At 42.1% G+C, this 21,634-nt stretch overlaps 1 protein-coding gene and 1 non-coding gene across 3 annotated transcripts; one reads left to right on the top strand and one right to left on the bottom strand.

Annotated features, from left to right (window-relative positions):
- The first annotated feature begins 153 nt into the window (after positions 1–153).
- Positions 154–226, top strand: trnaa-agc (transfer RNA alanine (anticodon AGC)). Its single transcript has one exon. It is a non-coding gene; the product is annotated as a tRNA-Ala (tRNA).
- Positions 227–1,776: 1,550 nt separating this feature from the next.
- tm6sf2b (transmembrane 6 superfamily member 2b) lies at positions 1,777–18,551 on the bottom strand. Of its 2 annotated transcripts, XM_014215724.3 has the most exons (12): positions 18,426–18,551; positions 18,095–18,232; positions 16,125–16,228; positions 7,698–7,795; positions 7,128–7,231; positions 6,714–6,796; positions 6,086–6,210; positions 5,761–5,862; positions 4,960–5,052; positions 3,423–3,542; positions 2,330–2,611; positions 1,777–1,911 (listed from the first exon to the last, which is right to left on the bottom strand). In XM_014215724.3, exons 2-11 carry the CDS (start codon positions 18,172–18,174, stop codon positions 2,369–2,371), a joined length of 1,152 nt encoding a protein of 383 aa, XP_014071199.2. In that variant the 5' UTR covers positions 18,175–18,232; positions 18,426–18,551; the 3' UTR covers positions 1,777–1,911; positions 2,330–2,368.
- Between the last annotated feature and the right edge of the window lie 3,083 nt (positions 18,552–21,634).

The raw sequence follows: 21,634 nt of genomic DNA, 5'->3' as shown, positions 1-21,634 counted from the left end.
ACACAAGACACACATTTTTTATTTCAGAATGTGGATTTGTGTGCGTGTGCATTGTGTGCATGTAGTTATTATAGCCTATAATTTACAGCAGTACTACTAGGCTACCAAACACTATATACTATATATATATAACTGGAGTTACCTAAGCGCAGTGGGGAATTAGCTCAAATGGTAGAGCGCTCGCTTAGCATGCGAGAGGTAGCGGGATCGATGCCCGCATTCTCCAATACATTTTTCTCGGCCCATATGTTTCAAGAGAGCATTTTAGAAAGGAGGACATAAATTATACTGTAACGATCGTGCTCCTTTTAACTAAAAAAGCATTTTTGAGAATGAGAACGATATTTCTCGAGTCAGGATCATGCCAAATTACATTATAGGAATTGCTTTTGATTGTCACGTAACATTTTATTTCTGGCAGGTGTCTGTAGGAGACGATATAGAATCCAGTTTAAATAATCTGACCAGCATGGCCTCTGTCCTCTTCACACCTAATAATATTGATACAGACCCAGCAAAGTGTGAATTGCTATGTTGCAGTGTTCAGCTTCTCTCTCTCTACCATCAAGGTAAGGGCAGACCGCAAGTCTCCTGGGGTCTCAGGCTGTACAGCTGAGCAGACATCTGCACATATTCCCAGTGGCTCCTCTGAATAGATGGAGCTGGCCGGATTTGATTTAGGTCTGTCACACAGAGTGCAAGCAGGCCGTTTGTTTTTCATTGCCATACATCAGCATGTAAAAGCTGCTGAGGAAGAATTAATTAGATAATCCTGTGTGTGTGTGTGTGCGTGTCACTCAGATAAGAGGCCACTTAGTTACTGAAGAGACGGAGGTGAAGAGTGTGTTATTCAAATCATTATCACTGTGTTGAATATTAATGCTGCACAACCTCTCTGTAGCAAGGGAACATCCATCTAATGTAACAGAGAGGGTATCCATTATTTTTTTATTATGCTCCAAAAAAAGGAGTTTGTGTTTTGAGAGAACATGGCTTTTTCGATATGGTTTCATGTTATCATACACTGTGAATGTATACAGTATGTAAATATAATTACATTAATGTTTGGGAATGTTGACAGTGATAGATGTTCTTTGAATCTACAGCCGAATATCAAAATAGGTTATACATTTGATAGAGACAATATGAAGTATCTGTTAAACTTTTCGCCTTTGGTTTCAAGTTGAATGTGATATCAACTGTAATTCCTTCTCTGTTGTGTTGAGTGTTTGTGTGTCAAAATACAAATAGGCAATCCACCTGGGCTTCATTCGAGATCTTTTTATATCAGAAGAGCAATGGGCCACCTGCACAGAGAATAGCTAGAACAGAATGACATCACTTAGGGAGAGAAGAGAGGAAGGGGCAAACCTAGTTCCATAGGTTTATAGCATTAACCATGATGACAAGTAACTGGATAGTCAGATAGTCATGATAAAGATGATAAAGCACATACACATACAGATCTGGGATCAGGCTAGCGAGGAGAGCTAGCGTCATGAAGGCACTGCCACAGAGGAGAAATAAAATGACAAACAAACAGCCGTCTGGTATACCTAGCCTGAGAGAGTGACTTTCTTTCCAAAGGGCAGGCAGACACGACAATGATCTGTGTTCCACTAGGGTTGAGTGACTCATGTTGAATGAGATGTACGTCCACAAAAACACACCCTGACTGGTATGCCAATCAGCCCCTGCTGATGAAAAGTAGCAGCAGATGAATGAACACCACTCCGACGCTTATTCTCACTGGGGGGGGTGGGAATGAAAGCCCTCCCCTTCTTTCTCTCTCCCTGGTGCTTGAATTTGATCTTGTCCGACTGAAATGAAATGCATCTAAGGATGTCTTGACTGGAGTGAGTGATTTTGGAGGGATTTCTCAGTACCGGTACCTGGCTGCCGCATTCGTTTCTAATGAAAAGGCAAAAAAATGATTTGGTTGTCAACACCTCCGTGTTTGTATAAACTAAATCAGTGCTCACCAACCCTGTTCATGGACAATTACCCTCTTGTAGGTTTTTGCTCCAACCCCAGTTGTAACTAACCTGATTCAGCTTATCAACCAGCTAATTGATGCATTTGATTAGGGTTGAAGCTCTTCAGGAACAGTGTTGGAGAGCCCTGAACTAAAGGCTGTGGGGAAAGTGGAGTCTGTGTCTCACTCTGAATCTGCAGTATAGTTCAATGGAGGGTCCCGGTCTAAGAGAACATGATGTCTTGTATGATACACTTATCTACTTCCTTGCTCCTCTGCATCCCCTATGGGACTTGTTACATAAACTAATATACAAACAAACTAATAGATTAGAAGTCAATTCTGTAAACTTACTTGCATATCTTTATTGGTAACTTTATTGGCATGTAAACTTTAATTGTGTTTCTTCTCGACTAGGGTGTCAGCATCAGGAACCCAGGGCATCCCCTCCATCCCAGGAAGTTTAGTGACGGTCAAGAAGAAGTTGGTGTTACTGGTGCAGCGCATGGCGATGAGTGAGGGGATCACAGCGTACAGCAGGTTGGCTGCCAGGACAGCCAGGAAAGCCTCGTCTGGGATCCGGAATGGGGTCACTGTACGTGGGTGGAGGGATGCCCCAATGTGGGCCCACTGACACTGTGGAGGAGAGAGGAAGGAGTAGGTAAAGTTTAGGGTTATTCCAAACAGGAGGGCAACTTGTACAGTATATTCACAGCTGACCAGTAATTTGATTTTCACGTTTTTAGGGTTACCGGTAGATGTTTTTCCCCCACAAAGGCCTTGACTGAATAGTTTTAAACCTAATATGTTGCTTCACTTTGAGCCTCTGCAACAATCATTAGTATCTACAGCCAGCGATGTGCAGTATAACAGCCGACCTCAGAGAGGAGACTCTGGTGCACTGCTCTGAGCAGAAGATGCAGCTAGCCCAGCTCCGTTTCACAGGATTATTTTTTATTAGAATAGCTGAATCTCTGAGGCAGGCTTTCCCCTGTGTTGGGAGGGATATTAGGGGCTGCAGACAAGTCTATACAGGACTGGCCTTTGATCACTGTCTCTTGTTTGATGTTTGCCTCCATTAGTCCAGTATGGAAAGGAACTTGAATACAGGAAGCAGGCCTCTGCAGGATGGGGCTGATTGGTTATTATTGTGAACACGGACTCTATGAAGAGGTCTTATTAAGGTTGGCTATAATCAAATATTTCATTGAGAAGTAGCACTGGAAGCTATACTGTCACTCACTCCAAGTGTAATGTTTACAGTTTGAACTTTCAGGGCCCCAGTCACTGCAAAGTGATTCAAACTCTTCATCTGTTCAAGTCATCACTAGTATGACTAGTAATAGCAGTATGTAGAAGCTCTGTACGTAGAGCACATTACATTATGGGAGCTGTAGTCTATGTTATTAACAAATAACAACAGAAATATGTCCCCCCCATATCTTACCTGGGCGACGCCTCCAGCAACAAATACAGTCCAGTCAGGCATCCAGGTGCAGCCAGGCACTACGAGTCCGTAGATGAAGGCACCCAGCATAGGCAGCATGTAGAACAGGAAGTGCAACATCTAAAAAATTTAAATGTACAACAGGTATAACATCAAAGGATTACATCACAGTGGTGACTTCAGCCAACCCGCCCTTACACACAACTCTGACACTCCAATGGTCAATTAATACAGTACATCTTCATCCTCTCTAGGGCGCTAACACATTACAGCAGTCCAAGTACTCACACAGAATACAGAGAACGCTGCTGCGTGCTGGCTGCATAGACAACACACTCTCACGCATGCACGTACACAAACACACACATTTGAAGTGCTTTCACACCGCACACTCAGGTCCAAATTGTATTATCCAGATACAGAGGTCATTACATCGACACTCAGAAGCACTTGCAGAATATTTGGAGCATGAAAGTCAGGTAGCTGTTAAAGTAAAGGCATCAAATTATGCCTTTGAACAGTGGCTTTTGTTCTAGAGCTGTGGTCCTGATGAATCCTAATGAACTGAGCCCAGAGGCTGAGAACCAATCACACGTTGTCCTTCAGTCCTTGGAGAAGTGTCTTTGTTTTCCGCGCCCCAGTCATCTGTATGCCGTGGTTTATCACCATCAATGATTAAAAAGGTCGGTCACCCCAACCAGCGCAACACCCCAACTCCACACACACGCACGCTCAACACACACACCCGTATTGACACACACATGCTTTGACACACACAGGGATTTACACACACATGCTAGCTTGAGCACGCCAACATGCAAGCACACGCACACACACACCCACCCACCCACCCACCCACCCACACACACACACACACACACAAACACACACACACACACACACACACACAAACACACACACACACACACACACACACACACACACACACACACACACACACACACACACACACACACACACACACACACACACACACACACACACACACACACACACACACACACCCCTCCCACCCGGTGTGTTGCTGATGGGGGGGCTCAGGGGAAGGAGGATTACCTTATCAAGTTCTCAGCATGCAGTTCCCTGCCTGATCGATGCTTCGCCATTGTGCCTGGACTGGAGCCACAACAAGGTCTTTGGATAACCTATTGACTCGGCTAAGAACCCTAACAAAACCAAATAAACATCCCCCAGCAGACGGAGAAAGCCCAGGCGTTGAGACCGGACCAGACACAACCACATTCTCTTGTCTAACAAATGAGAGAGAATGAACCAGCCTGGCCTCTCACCCCTCTCATTGTGGCATAATGATGAAAAATGGCTCTGTGATCTCTTCTGTAAGATACACAGCTAGAGAGGAGAGAGATAGGGCAGGCTTCAAGGCAGCTCCAAGTGATTTCTGAATGGAGTTGTTATTTCTGAATGGAGTTGTTATTTAAAACAAAGTGGGTTAGAGACTATTAAGGAATGCCACTGGCACTGCAGAGAGGCATGCTCTGTCTCTTAAAGTACCCACCATAACCTTGGGGTAGCCCACTGGGTCCTTCAGATAGGGCTCGTACTGGCGGAGGTAGATGGTACAGGCCTCTAGAGGGGAGTCAAGAGCTACCTGAATGCACACATAGGAGGAAGGTTACAACATGATCATCTTCTTGACAAGAGCACTGTATAAACTACTTATCTGTAGGATCAGTTATTGTAATTTATAAACTGGGTGGTTCGAGCCCTGAATGCTGATTGGCTGACAGCCAGGGTATATCAGACCGTATACCCCGGGTAATACAAAACATGTATTTTTACTATGATTTTCATCCAGTACCTACTTGTTCACTTTCACATTCCCCATGGACCAGACATGCTATATTTAAGCAATAAGGCACAAGGAGGTGTGGTATATGGCCAATATACCACGGCTACGGGCAGTTCTTAGGCACGACGCATCGCGGAGTTACTGGATGAAAATCACAGTAAAGAACTATGCAAGTTAAATAAGTATGTGCATATTTCCGCAAATCAGACCATCTTGAATGTTCTATTTGCCAGGGAAGTGTCAGATGAGACCACCCATATCACATGATTGAATCAGCGCAGCAGGTGTTGCACATAATCTATGCATCATAAACAAATCCTTGACTGCTGTACAAAGACAGCTAGCACGAGGGAATCAACTCTATATGCATTGACTCTTTTGGCTGTGCTAAAATTGGTGGGCTGGACCAATCGTAATATAATAAGACTTTATGTCGGGTGTTTTATTTTATTTCCAATATTTTTGAGTGTTCATTTCTAAGTGTGTATTCAGGCCCTGCTGGCTCACCAAGCCCCTGAAGAGAGTGAAGGCCATGGCCCCCAGTAGCAGCAGCACCAGGAGAAGGTCTGTTGGGCGCCAGATGAGATTAAAACTCTGATCATAGTGGGCCTAGGAGACACCAACACCAGGGGAGGAGAAGCTTCTTTAGACATTTCAGATGCACTATAACATAGTTATAAATACATACTTCAGCAAGGATATTGTAGTAATATATCATTACTAAGGCCCTATTTTTGAGTCCTAGTTTGTCTGGTCAGGTCACACGGTCAGGGAAAACTCCTGGCCCTACGAATTCCACCAGGCCAAGCAGCTGTGCCCTGCTCCATCATACCCTGTATCCACCGAGGGTTGGCCCATTCTTGGGCTGGTTGAACAGCTTGATCGCACCCCATATTGGAAGCATTAGGAAGGGCATGTTGAGCCAGAAGGCGGGACGGATATCTGATCCAAATTTACCTGCCAGAGAGGGAAACATAGAGAGCATTTCATCCCCTAGAACTATGAGGAGGAACTGGGTACATCTGAAGTAGAGTAGAGCAGTCTAATTTTAAACATGTTAAAGTTTACACATTTCCACAAGGTTTACATGATAAATAGGTGAGACCACATTACCATAACTTTGAGCCTATTTTCTTATTATTCACACCTTGTAATTAACTCCAATGATATTCTAAATAAATCCTCATTAGGGCATCATTGAACAAATAGACAACTAAAATACAAAATGATGTTAACACAGCCACAGTTTAGTTTGATCCTCTAAGACTTCCCTATGCTGTTTGAAACTCAGAGAACAGATGCTTTGAGCCTAGTTTAGCTTTGTTCTGTAAATTCTAAAGGCAAGCACATGTGTTACGTTGGCAGCCTACACTATGACACTGATTCTACAAGGCTGTACAGATGTACCGTTGATTAACTCTGCCATTGTGGGTTACAGGAGGGGGGAAGGAGAGACTCACCTACAACAATTCCTGTCACAAAGACACTCATGTTGGCAAGCAACGATCCAGCCCAGAAGAGACCCAGGGTGCGGTAAGACTTGCTGAGAGACGGAAAGAAAATGGTCAAAAGATGTTCCTCCCATCACTGATAACTAGTGACACCATGTCTGACAAAGCTTCAAATCAATGACCCAGCAGTGAGACGATGAGATGACGTGTGGACGTAAATGTGGTCACACTAGGATCTTGCTTGGGGCCGATTCTGAGGTACGAAGTCTCGGCTCTCCTGGTGAAGGTACAATACAATACAACTCTTGCTTCATTGGTCCAGTTATTGGTCCAGGTAGGAATGGAGTGTTTCAGAATCCTAGTATATGTGTGGTGTGTAGATCATCATCACAAGACCAAGGTGACACAGCGAACAACACACACCTGTTCCATAAGCGCTGTATCATCATGAGGTACATGATGAAATGCACTATTCCATCCCAGTAGCACATCATGATGGCATAGGCTGTACCCAGATAGGGCTCTCCCTGCAACACACAAATACAACCTTTAACCTAAAACGGTTGAAACAACAGACCGATTCTAAAGTAAAAAAATATATATTATTAGCAAATCAAATGTTATTTGTCACATACACATGGTTAGCAGATGCTATTGTGAGTGTTGCGAAATGCTTATGCTTCTAGATCCGACCGTGCAGCAGTATCTAACAGGTAATATCTAACAATTCCACAACAACTAATACACACAATCTAGTAAAGGAATGGGATAAAAATATATAAATATCAAATATATGGATGAGCAGTGACAGAGCGGCTAAGATGCAATAGATAGTATAGAATAGATAGTGTAGTATACAGTATACAGTACATACATATGAGATAAGTAATGTGAGATATGTAAACATTCTTATAGTGGCATTATTAAAGTGACTAGTGTTCCATTTGACCTAGCATGATGTTAAGTCATGAGATGGAGAATCTAGAGACTAACCGTTTTCTGGTAGAATTCCATAAACCCGGAAATAAAACCATCATGTTCCATAGCACTCACAAGGTCAATGACACAAGTGAAGGAAAACTCAGCAAACACTGTAAAGACAATGCAAACATTCAGTACTGTGGCAGACTGATATTGTGAAAGTGGACAATAATAAGCAGGAGGCAGTACAGTACTATAGAATACACGTCACAGGGGTTATTTCACGTAAGTGCCTCGATTACACAACACAAAATGACTTGGATTAATGTGTGGCTGTTGTTCTGTTCAACTTCCTTTGGTGCGATTAGCATACACCGATTGTATTTTTGAGCATATTTCAGCTCTGTAAGAAAGGCCCTCATTCAATTCGTTGCAGAATTCAGCTCAGTAGAAATCTGTAGCAGCTAGATTTTAAGCAGCTCTGCTGTAGGAACAATTCTCATTATGATAAAGAGAAATCTCTTTCCTCCAATCTTTATTACCCAATCTGCTTTGTCTGCCTCTTTGAAACTCTTAACAAAACTGTCAGAACCCTATTACTGCCTATAAAGATGCATTGAACAAGACTTGATTTTTCTCTGTGTTTAAAATATTTCTCTCCAACCAACCAGTTATTGATTTCCTGGGCTATGGAGGGTGATACTGCTATAGCTGTAGGCTGGGTGAAGGGAGATTTATATTGGGAGCTGTGGGTTGAGTTTTCCTCAGGTTAAGAGCAGAGCGGCGCTGAGAGGGCACTTCTCATCTCTCCAAGTCAGAGCCTGGCTGGAACCTCATATGGGTCTGGGAAACCCCTTAATGAGTGGCAGGGGATCAAGAGGACTGGAGATAGGCAAGGACAGAAGCCCAGTTCAAGTGGCTGGTAATGTGAAGCCAATAGACATATTGGTTCTCCACCTCAATATCCACACTCTTTAGGAACTGCCTACAGTCAGCCAGTAGCCATTACTACCATTTTTTTGATGATTTCACATTGAATTCACGTTATATGACAACCAAACGTAAACCAAAATTAGACGTTGAAATGACGAAGCATGGTGGTGGCTGCATCATGGTATGAGTATGGTGGTGGTGGCAGCTGCATCATGATATTAGTATTTTATTTCACCTTTATTTCATCTTTTCCAAATAAGCCCTGATTTACAGAAATGACAGAAAATACACACATCAAAATAAAAATAAGAAAAACACGGTCATAAAAAACAAACACATTCATCAGTAATAATGTCCTCAAGGTATGCTTGACATCGGGAAATACTGGGGAGCTTTTCCAGAATAAAAAGAAACCGGATAGAGCTAAGCACAGGCAAAATCCTAAAGGAAAACCTGCTTCAGTGTCACGTCCTGACCAGTATAGAGGATTATTTGTTATTGTAGTTTGGTCAGGACGTGGCAGAGGGTAGTAAGTTTATGTATTCCGGGGTTTTGGGTTTCTTTTCTATTTTTGTGTTTCTATGGGTTTTCTATCTGTTCTGTTTCTGTTCAGTGTGTTTCCTGACAGGACTGTTTCTGGTCGTTTTTGTTTCGTTTTTGTAAAGTGTTCTCTTTTTTGAATTAAAATTCTAATGATGAACACATCCTCTGCTGCACCTTGGTCCCCTCTTCCAGACGATCGTTACATTCAGTCTGCTTTACACCAGACACTGGGAGAGGAATTCACCTTTCAGCAGGACAATAACCTTCAACACAAGGCCAAATCTACACTAAAGTTGCTTACCAAGAAGACAGTGAGTGTTCCTGAGTGGCCAAGTTACAGTTTTGACTTAAATATGATTGAAAATCTATGGCAAGACTTGATAATTGCTGTTTAGCTACGGTTAACAACACCTCAACAGAGCTCGAACGATTTTGAAAAGAATAATGGACGAATACTGCACTTAGAGACTTACCCAGAAAGACTCACAGCTGTAATCGCTGCCAAAGGTGATTCTAACATGTATTGACTCAGGAGATTAATACTTATCTAATCAAGGTATATTAGGGTTTTATTTTTCATTAATCTTGACATTAAAAAATGGATTTGTTTCTTCCACGTGGACAAAAAAATGACAATTATATCAATTCTAATCACACTTTGTAACACAATAAAATTTGAAGAAATCCAAGGTGGCGAATATTTGATACCCACTGTGTATAGAGTTCTGTGAACTCATGTTTCCTTGAAATGGAATAGGGTGCCCAATCCATGTATTAGCTTTAATACAAGGCTTGGCTGTCCCGTACATCATCAAATGTCCTTGTAACGGCACCTGTGTGTAACGGCTCAGACAGCCATCCTGCATCCCTCACTATCTCCCTGACGTTGCTGCTGCTGTCTCCTGATAAACACGCCGATAGAGACACACACACTCTGTCTCTCTCCAGGTACCTGTGGCCTTCTAATCCTCTGGAGGGTCTGGTTTATCTGAGCCGTCTAACAGGTAAGATAGGAGGATTATCCTTCTCTATCACAGCAGGAAGCCATTCTCAGCTCTGGGCTGTTTCTCCTTCCTCAGAATCACCTGATGAGGCGCAAAGTGATGGCATAGCCACAGGGCATCTGGGAGATAGGCTCATTCCTAACCACCTGTGTGTAAGCCTATATGGCAGGATATAGGTGGCGATTAACTATCAAAAATAAAGAGAGTCGCACACTCCATATATATTAACTCCCAGTAATTTATTGGGTATTTACCAACGTTTCGGTATCACTGTGCCTTCTTCAGGGTAATGTCATGAATACTTGAACCAGGTTACGTAGACAAACAGTGCAATTAGTGCAGCCAATGACAATAGAGAGGTGTGTCATAATGATTAAGTTAATTACAATGAATTTGGGAAAATTAAATAAAAAATAAAAAAAGTAAAACAATAGTGTATGACATTAAATATATTAGGATATTGTTATGATATAGAAAAATAATTGAATATTGTGCATAATATTAGCATCAACATACATTATTGTTTCATTCAATTTCACATCTTTAATTGTTTCGTATTTCATTTCATATTTGTTACATGTAATCCTTTGGTTCAACCTTAATGCATAATAAGCATCATCAGCAGGGGGAACATATTAGGTGTACGCTAATAACCCGTAGAAAGAATATATACATTTATAAGACTTGTTCATAAAACAAAGAATTGTTCATAAGGGTCTGAGATCAAAGTCAATATTCAGACCACTAGGGGTCAATGTTCTTAGATAGGATATCCAGTAAGCCTCCCTTTGTAGTAGTAGGATCTCAATGTTATCTCCTCTCCTTTGTAGAGCAACATGCTCAATGCCTGTGTATTTGAGGGAGGAGATTGAATGGTTAGCTTCAACAAAGTGGGCTGCTACTGGATAGTCAATGTTCTTACACCTGATTGAGCTGCGGTGTTCAGCTATGCGTTGTTTTAATTGTCTTTTCGTTTGTCCTACGTAGGCTTTTCCACATGAACAGGTGATGAGATAGATTACTCCCTTGGTCTTGCATGAGATGATGCCCCTAACAGGGATTTTTCGACCTGTATGTGAGTGTCTGAAGAAGGATGTTTTTATAGTGCTGTTGCACTGTGCTCATGAACCACATTTGTAGTTCCCATTTGGAATGGGTGTCTAGAGTGTCTGAGTGGGCTCAGGGGGCAGGTCAGATCTAACCAAACTATCTCCAATATTGCGACCACGCTTATAGACCACCAGTGGGGGTTCCTTAAAGAGATGTGCAATTCTTTTGTCTGACTGCAGAATATGCTAGTGCTTTTTCAGGATTGCTTTCATTTTCTCTTCGAACCCTTGGTGTACTTAGTGCAAAAGATGGTTGCGTTGTTTTTCTTCTTTAGTTGAGTTTTTAGTAATTCCTTTCTTGGCTTTTGAGATATTTTCATCATTGCAGGATCAAGAGATTTGTCCTTGTAGCCTGTCATTTTGAATCTATCTGTCATTCTTTTAGCATTGCTGTCAAAATCTGTCTGGTGGCCACAGATTCGTTGAACCCTGCTTAATAACTGGCTATATGTAGACCATTATTGTGGGGAAGGGGATGCATACTATCCGCACATAGCAAGGTATTGCAATCTGTGGGCGGCTTTCTGTATAAGTCTGTGTGTAGTGCATCATTCTCTTTGATGATCCATAAGTTCAGGTAGTTTATTTGTCTCTCATCAGTCTGCATGATGAATTTAAGGTATTCAGAGCTCTCGTTTAGCAGAGTTTGGAATTAATTTAGTTCCTGCTGACTTCCTTCCCAGAGCACAAATACCTCATCTATGTATCTCTTCCATAGGAGGATTTTAGAAAGTAGGGGGTGTGTCTCTGTTTTGTAAAGGAGTGCTTCCTCAAATTGTCCCACATACAGGTTTGCATAGTTGGGTGTTAAGGGGGAGTCCGTGGCTACACCCCCCGAATTTAAAGGAAAAAGTCTGACTCGAAGACGAAGTAGTTATTGGATAATACAAGTTCAGTAAGTTGTAAGATGCAATCATTTGATGGAGCAAGGGTAGAGTCTCTCCGCTGAAGGAAGTGTTGCAACGCGTACAAGCCTCCAGTGTGTGGGATGTTAGTGTACAAGCTCTCCACATCAAACGTGGCCAGCAGGGTGCCCTCTGGTAACAGGTGGTTAGGAATGAATCTATTGCAGGTTAATAGGTGACTGACATGACATCCCTTATAATGCCAGCCTGGAAGCCAATGTATCAATCTCAAGTCAAATCAAATTTTATTTGTCACATGCGCCGAATACAACAGGTGTAGAGCTTACAGTGAAATGCTTACTTACAAGCCCTTAACCAATGATGCAGTTTTAAGAAAATACCCCAAAAATTAAAAAGTAAAAAAAGTAAGAGATAAGAAAAACGAATAATTAAAGAGCAGCAGTAAATAACAATAGCGGGACTATTTAAAGGGGGTACCGGTACAGAGTCAATGTGTCAATGTGCGGGGGCACCGGTGTCGAGGTATTGAGATAATTGTGTACATGCAGGTAGGGTTGTCAAAGTGGCTATGCATAGATAATAACAGAGAGTTGCAGCAGTGCAAATAGTCTGGGCAGCCATTTGATTAGCTGTTCAGGAGTCTTATGGCTTGGGGGTAGAAGCTGTTTAGAAGCCTCTTGGACCTAGACTTGGCGCTCTGGTATCGCTTGCCATGCAGTAGCAGAGAGAACAATCTATGACTAGGGTGGCTGGAGTCTTTGACGATTTTTAGGGCCTTCCTCTGACACCGCCTGGTATAGAGGTCCTGGATGGCAGGAAGCTTGTCCCCGGTAATGTACTGGGCCGTATGCACTACGCTCTGTAGTGTCTTGCAGTCGGAGGCCGAGCAGTTGCCATACCAGGCAGTGATGCAACCCATCAGGATGCTCTCAATGGTGCAGCTGTAAAATCTTTTGAGGATCTGAGGACCCATGCCAAATCTTTTCAGTCTCCTGAGGGGGAATAGGTTTTGTCGTGCCCTCTTCACGACTGTCTTTGTGTGCTTGGACCATGTTAGGTTGTTGTTGATGTGGACGCCAAGGAACTTGAAGCTCTCAACATGCTCCACTAAAGCCCCGTGAATGAGAATGGGGGCGTGCTCAGTCTTCTTTTCCTGTAGTCCACAATCATCTCCTTTGTCTTGATCATGTTGAGGGAGAGGTTGTTGTCCTTGCACCACATGGTCAGGTCTCTGACCTCCTCCCTATAGGCTGTCTCATCATTGTCGTGATCAGGCCTACCACTCTTGTGTCATCAGCAAACGTAATGATGGTGTTGGAGTTGTGCCTGGCCGTGCAGTCATGAGTGAACAGGGAGTACAGGAGGGGACTGAGCATGCACCCCTGAGGGGCCCCCGTGTTGAGGATCAGCGTGGCGGATGTGTTATCTACACTTTCCACCTGTGGGCAGCCCAGCAGGAAGTCTAGGAAACAGTTGCAGAGGGAACTGTTTAGTCCCAGGGTCCTTAGCTTAGTGATGAGTTTTGAGGGAACTATGGTGTTGAACGCTGAGCTGTAGTCAATGAATAGCATTCTCACATAGGTTTTCCTTTTGTCCAGGTGGGAAAGGGCAGTGTGGAGTGCAATACTGTTGCTATTTCATGTGTCTGAAGGTACAAACTCTGCCTTCCCAGTGGGCCTGGAGAGGAAATCAAGTGCACTATGCTACCACTGGCCAATCAGATTGCTCAGATGACCAAGTCTGCAGTAACGTAGCAGGCATAAAAGAAAGCTGCGGCAAAATTGATATTGAGATTTCAAAACGTCTAAAACCATGACTAGAGAGAGACGGTAATGAATGAGTAGGAAAGTGGGTCTATAGGCTTGCGTTGTTGTTATTATTAGCGGTTTGGGTCATTTTTAATATCAAGGAATATTTCACTTTCTCTGTTCATAGGAGTAACATGAATTTGTGCATGAGGTAGAAATAATGCGGTGCGACTCGAGTTTCGCCATCAGCTGGAAGATGGTGTCCCTTTTTGATCAGTGTCAGTGGAGGAAAGGGAGAATGGAGGGGATGTTGAGAGATGGACCCTCAGTCTGCTTCTCTCTCCCTCCGCTGAGACTGACCATCAGATGCAGGCACCATCAGCCAAGTAAAATAAATAGCAAATTATTTAAATGTATGCTCACTCAGCTGCGCCTCACAATGGATCGATTTCTGGTGTGATCATACAGTGTGTTGTGAAATCTGTGAATGTATTGTAATGTTTTAAAATTGTATAAACTGCCTTAATTTTGCCTGACCCCAGGAAGGGTAGTTGCTGCTTTGGCAGCAGTTAATGGGGAACCATAATAAATACAAATATAACCTACCTCAAATTTTGAAATATAATTTACAAAAAATTCCAAACAACAATGTATTGGCAGGTAAATTCACACAAAGCCAGTATGCGGTGATAATGTATTGGGCCTCTAGCTTACTACACAAACCTCATTGGTACAGTACTGTTTTTAATTGGTTAATGTTGCATAGATTATATTTTTTAAGTCATGTTAATAAAAAATCAGAGTGGTAGATCTCGGCATGCATTTTGACTTAGAAAGTGATCTTGACTCAGAAAAGTTTGGTGACCACTGGTCTAGGGTTTCTGGGATAATGGTGTTGATGTGAGCCATGACCAGCCTTTCAAAGCATTTCATGGCTACAGACGTGAGTGCTACAGGTCGGTAGTCATTTAGGCAGGTTACCTTAGTGTTCTTGGGTACAGAGACTATGGTGGTCTGCTTGAAACATGTGGGTATTACAGACTCCGACAGGGAGAGGTTGAAAATGTCAGTGAAGACACTTGCCAGTTGGTCAGAGCATGCTCGGAGTACACGTCCTGGTAATCCGTCTGGCCCAGCGGCCTTGTGAAAGTTGACCTGTTTAAAGGTCTTACTCACATCGGCTGCGGATAGCGTGATCACACAGTCATCCGGAACAGTTGGTGCTCTCATGCATGTTTCAGTGTTACTTGCCTCGAAGCGAGCATAGAAGTTATTTACCTCGCCTGGTAGGCTCGTGTCACTGGGGAGCTCTCGGCTGTGCTTCCCTTTGTAGTCTGTAGTAGCTTGCAAGCCCTGTCACATCCGACGAGCGTCGGAGCCGGTGTAGTACGATTCGATCTTAGTCCTGTTTTGACGATTTGCCTGTTTGATGGTTCGTCGGAGGGCATAGCGGGATTTCTTATAAGCCTCCGGGTTAGAGTACCGCTCCTTGAAAACGGCAGCTCTACTCTTTAGCTCAGTGCGAATGTTGCCTGTAATCCATGGCTTCTGGTTGGGGTATGTACGTACAGTCACTATGGGGACAACGTCCTCGATGCACTTATTGATAAAGCCAGTGACTGATGTGATGTACTCCTCAATGCCATCGGAAGAATCCCGGAACATATTCCAGTCTGTGATAGCAAAACAGTCCTGTAGTTTAGTATCTGCTTCATCTGACCACTTTTTAATAGAGACCGAGTCACTGGTGCATCATTACCAAATATATATATATATATTTGGTAATGATGCGTCAACATTACTGCCCTGCATCCCATATGGGACAGTCATCCACGAGCAGTAAGTTCAGTAAGTAGTAAGGTATCTACTGTGTGTATGCACAGCATGTGAGTTCACATGCCCTTAGGCTCATGTTCCAGGACTTTCCAGCTCTCCTACAACTGTGGTGTTGTAAGAACAAGCCTAACATGCCGTCTGTCAGTCTGGGTTTCAGCTTTATGCTGATCCTCATCAGTATAAGCAGCTTTGTGTATAAATGAATGAAACAATGAAAACAATTCACAAGACAGATAAGAACATTCTGGAAATATGTTCACTGGGGTTGGCCTTATGTATGTAGTGGTCATTCATGCTCCTTCTTAACTATGTAACACAGAGGGGATCTGATTAAAGATATTGGTGCTTTGTTAAGGAAATAAAATCATCAATGTTAAAACTAGTTTTCATCCAAATAAAACAGCTAATTTCCCTTTGATCTGCCATCATCATCATCTTGAAAGAATGATTAATACCATACCATAGAAAAGGGTGTCTTTGGGCGGGTTGCGTCGGGTGATAAGGAAGTAGAAGAACCACACCACCACCAACACTGCAATACCAATCTGCAGTATCACAACAGGCCTGCAGGTAAGAAATGACAACACACTGTTAGCTAGCAGACAAATTCATAGTGCAAAGTCTTAACTTACCTGCACTATACTTTTTAAAGAGCAATCTCCCTCCGCTGTAATGCCTCATTCTCTTTTCTAATTAGTTTCCATCTAAGTTGGTGAGTCTACTCTGCAGTGCTAAATTAGTGAGCAGTGATGAATGGGCAGACAGAGGGAGCGATAATTATGCCAACACCCAGAGCACCAGGAGAAATGATGCAGAGATGGGAGACCACATGATAGATAGAGGATACACACAGACAGACAGACATATGGGGCTCACGGAGGGAAGGTGGGCTAGGCAAACGGGACTGCTGCTGCTGTAGCGAGGGCCTGGAGACTGGGGGAATTGCTGCACGCTCTGTTTGGGTTCTAATCACGCTAAAGCCTTGGAGATAGGAGAACAGCAGGATGCTAGCTGCCTATGAGAATTAGAGAATAGCTGCTAATGTCAACGGCTACATGGGGCCGCATTGGACTGATAGTGTCAAAGTTTGCAGCATTCAGTGAGGACAAACGGCTGGCTTGCTGGTTTGATCTACAGCCATTAGTAGCCCACATGACCAGGTCTATTTCAACTGTTGTGTTGACCCAAGCTGTGAGGTCAACTGCTTAATCCTGCTTTGATGCTTCAGCCTCGGGTCTTGTTTCAACAGAGCTACTTTGACTTAGTGATCCCTAACACCATGGGGATGGCAGATCACTAGTACAAGAAGCATGTTTCATGTAGATCTCCAATGGTTTCCCAGCAACAACAGAGGTCATCACCACAATGACTCAATCAATCATGGTCTTAGCTGTAGGAGGCAAAAGGATGGGGCATGTAAGATCACCACTCATCACCATGATTGGCAGTCAGAGTTAACAGGTACTGTGTTCAGAAAAGATTAATGTGCTATGGGGCATCTCCATGTAAACAAAATGTCTTCCATCTCAAATGTACAATGTGTACACAGAAGCCAAACAAATGCTGTGAAGCCAAAGGGAAGCTTCCTGGCTGCATCTCAATGCACCAGCACTGGAAGATTTATGCACACAATACTGTTTGTTTGCAAAGTGGAAGAACACATGTCAGCAGCAATTTATCAAACTCCTCTCGCGGCATGTAGGCCTATTGATTGCCAAAGTCCACATTGAACGAGTTCTAGAGATATCCGCTACGGAGCAGTATGGCAGTCTGCTTGAAATTAGAAATGTCCACTGAGGAATGGAAGAATTGCTCGGGAGGAGTGGTGCAGACAGTCACCACTATCCTTCTGGAACTTTAATGTAATTAAGGCCTGCAGTGGCCTTATAATCTGAATGTAATCATTACATGGGTTTTACACATGCCAGTGTATTACTTGTTTCCACATGACTAAAGATTTGTCAAGGATTTATGGGTCAGAAATCTATGCGTAAAACTCCACAATGTCAGTGGGTCCTATTCATATGAGCTGTTAGTGCCCTCAAGCGGTAGCAAAGAGTATTGAGCATACTTGCACCATTCAACTGGATCTTTGAATATGTAGCCTAAATTCGAATGCATTCCTTCTCAATCATCTAAAGATTCTACTGGCCTAGATGGCAAAATATTCTGTCATAGTTCCACATACACTACAACTTGCGAAATATGATTTTCCTTAATATAACATTTTTATTTAGGTTCCAAAACACATTTGGCAAGACTGAGCTTTCATTCAAATCTCATGAGCTATTTTAATTTTGACAATGTTTAAAGCTATTGATTAATTGAAGTCTACTAGCCTAAAAAAAAAAAAAATGGTATAACTGTATGAACACATTTAAATGACCCAATTCTATAGGTAGACAATAGGACATGACATAATTGACTTACTCTTGGAACTCTGGAGTGGTGTTCATGCAGTGAAGGACTGCAAGGGCCATCAGAGAAAACAAGAAAACTAATCTCTCCATCTCGTCAACTGCAGATGAAACAGCCGAAGGGTCCCTGGAGAATCACTAGCACCAACCACTGTAAAGAAAAAGAAAAGTGGAATACAACTGCCATTTGAACCATTTATCTGCTATGATCTAATAACTACACGTGTCTTGAGAAAAATCACATGAATAATTGAACCATTTGCCAAAAACATATCCACGCAATACTTTTAAAAGTTTTCACAAAATAGACAATCTCAATACAAATGTTATCAATCAATTCTTACCGTCTGGCCACTGTTTTGGCCTGTGGATTGTTGAAATTATGGTTGGCCTCGGGCAGACACAGCATATTTACAGGGAAATAATGATCTAGGAGCTTTTGGGGCAAGTTATGCAATTCGGGTTCGTCAGAGATTTATATAAATCGCATTAGATGGGGTAATTCACGTGCCTCTTAACTCACATTCATGTGTGTTAAGCAATGTGTGGTTAAGTCACATTCGTGTGTGTTAAGCAAATGTGTGGGTTTATGGTTTATGCATTGTACTAGGTCTACTACATTAGGCCTACTCTCTATTTACTTTGACCTCATTTGAGATGAACACATTAAAATCCTTTCCTGCAGTCAAATGACCAAATCGCCATCAATTTTTCATAATTAATCCCCCCCCAAAAAAATTACTCAGAAAAGCAGGTTTCTATGTCAAACGGTTTTGTTATATTTCAGTCTTCTGTGATGTATATAAAGTTTAATATTGAGATCCAAACTCAAATGTAATACATTTCAACTCTATATCTGACATGGTACAGGTGTCTTCTTTTTTTAAGGCCATAACCATGTGTGTGAGGTGTATACTTTAGTTTCAAAGTAGATTTGTTTAAGACTACCGAGAAACACTGTGTATGACCCTGATTTAGCCCACTGCAGTAATTAATTTTGTAACAAGAATTTGCATATGTTAAATAAATGATTAACTGTGCCGCTGCCAATTATCAGTTGCTTGCCTAACATACCTAATTGGGCATTGTATGTCCTTTTGCTTTTCTTCCATCAGAGTGCGCCAAATTCAAAATTATAGTATATATACACCAAGCTGGAATTTTCAGAGTAGTTTATGGGCAATGCTAAAATAACACAAGGCAGGTAATGTGTGGGCACGACTAATAACAAACTAATCCAATATGGTAATAAGGAAATCACAGCAGCAAGGGAACTTGGCAGCTGTGAACAAGAAGAGGCAAATAAACACATAAACACATACAATAATATAATAAATCTACACGGAAATGAGGAGAGCTCATAGAGATAGATAGAGGACTCATCTTTGTATCTGTGCCATCTTAGCATCTGTGACAACATAGGCAGTGCCATTGAGGCAATCTCCATTTTGAAGTATTTCATTTTCTTCTTCACAATTGTGTGATCCCTCGTGATGACCCGGTTGGACATGACTCCAACAGGGTCACCAGGAGGGATCAGCCAATAAAATTGGAAGTCCCAACCAGTTGACTACATTAAAATGGTGGAAGCCCTCAATGGCGCTGCCCATGCTAATAAGGCCTTTTGGCCAGTAGAGGCCTCTATCATTCTCTATGGTAGAGCTGTCAAAAGCATAACAATGAAATTTGGATTGTGATCTTCAGGAAATGTCATTGAACATGGAAAAAGGTCTCTATAACTACTCAATAACTATTCACTCTTGAGATGGAGACATGCATTGCTAATCTCTAAAAACACTATTCCAACACTATTCCCAGAAGTGAGCCAGATCAAATTTGATTCACAAAATGCCCCTGTTCCATCCTGTTGTTATCAGTTTGGGATGATAGTTTGTTTTGTTTGTAAAATACTTACTGGCACCTCCTTTATGTCCCACTCCAGGGCCACATTATTTGAATTGCTGAGGCAAATGCAAACCTAAGAGGTGATACACTTCTGTGCAGACAAAGCAATGCACCACCTTGTCTGTCCCTTTTTGTCCGAATGAACCTCAGCCTGTGCTTCATAACGCCCCCTTTGTTGGAAAAGGGGACTGTTGTTCCAGGAAGTCAGTGGCTGTGTTTACTGGAAACAATTTAACCTCTTCCAGTTGCATCATTTAATAACTCAGCAGGGAAGGATGGATGCCAAAATGACAGCAATCAAGAAACTGTACACATTGAAATACGCTTATTAGATGACCTCAATGGTTATTATTACTGTGGGATAATTATGGTTGCCAATTCTGTATAAATGCAGCTGTTTTTACCTCAATAACAAATCGTTTCTGGGTAGCAATTAAGTACCTTACTTTGATCATTTTCAATGACAATTGTCAAAAATAAACAAAAATAGCAATTTCACAAGCAAGAATTTTGCTATAACTCTCTGGGAGTGGGGAGGGGAAAACTGAAAACTATCTGTTATTGGCAGGGAGGTTTGGAACTCTTTTTCTTAGTCGTCAAGTCCAACACTTTCCAACCTCATATTCATTATCTCCAGAGCCATGGGTCAGCAGGGTAGCCTAGTGGTTAGAGCATTGGACTAGTAACTAAAAGTTTGCAAGTTCAAATCCCAGAGCTGACAAGGTACAAATCTGCTGTTCTGCCCCTGCACAGGCAGTTAACCTACTGTTCCTAGGCTGTCATTGAAAATAAGAATTTGTTCTTAACTGATTTGCCTGGTAATAAAAAATACCAGTGTCTACATTTGTGAAAATAGAGCTATCTACAAAAATGTATGTACTGTTTGAGCTGCTAACTGGAGTCTCTGAAGGTAAACTGGTACCAGTTAAAAAAATGTATGGATGTAGTTTTATACAGTACCCGACAAAAGATTGGCCACACCTACTCATTCAAGGGTTTTTCTTTATTTTTACTATTTTCTACATTGTAGAAAAATAGTGAAGACATCAAAACTATGAAATAACACATATGGAATCACATAGTAACCAAAAAAGTGTTAAACAAATATTTAAACATTATATTTGAGTAGCCAGCCTTTGCCTTGATGACAGCTTTGCACACTATTGGCATTCTCTCAACCAGCTTCACCTGGAATGCTTTTCCAACAGTATTGTTCTCACAAATGTAATAATGGTGCCGGAGAAGAAGGCAGACGTTTTACGTGTCCCCAAAACCGATTGTGTTTTTTTGTTTGTTTGTTTGCGCTTTTTGTAACTTATTTATTTTCTTATTTTGTACATAATGTTGCCGCTACCGTCTCTTATGACCAAAAATAACTTCTAGACATCAGGACTGTGATTACTCACCACGGACTGGCAGAATCTTTTTTTTCCTTTAACGAGTCTGACGAACCCGACGAGAACGATATACTGCTTTCTCGGGAACAGTCCCAGATGAGGAGGCAGAGAAAAGGGGCCAAAGGGCGGCCTTCCTTCTGAGAATTCATAGGCGATCAAATAAACCTCCACTTCCTTCCATTCTGCTAGCAAATGTGCAATCTTTGGAGAATAAAATAGATGACCTACGCACAAGATTAAACTACCAACAT

The sequence above is a fragment of the Salmo salar genome, chromosome 10 (assembly GCF_965601325.2).
Source record: "Salmo salar chromosome 10, fSalSal1, whole genome shotgun sequence".
Taxonomy (NCBI): Eukaryota; Metazoa; Chordata; class Actinopteri; order Salmoniformes; family Salmonidae; genus Salmo; species Salmo salar.
Note: the sequence above shows the minus strand (reverse complement) of the source record. Positions and strands in the feature narration are given on the sequence as shown.

Coding starts and splice junctions, on each gene's coding strand:
- tm6sf2b (XM_014215724.3), bottom strand. CDS start 18,174: ATGGAGAGATTAGTTTTCTTGTTTTCTCTGATGGCCCTTGCAGTCCTT. Junction 6,797..7,127: donor ATACAGCGCTTATGGAACAG/GTGTGTGTTGTT, acceptor TCCGTCTCTCAG/CAAGTCTTACCGCACCCTGG. Junction 6,211..6,713: donor TGTGACAGGAATTGTTGTAG/GTGAGTCTCTCC, acceptor CCTCTCTGGCAG/GTAAATTTGGATCAGATATC.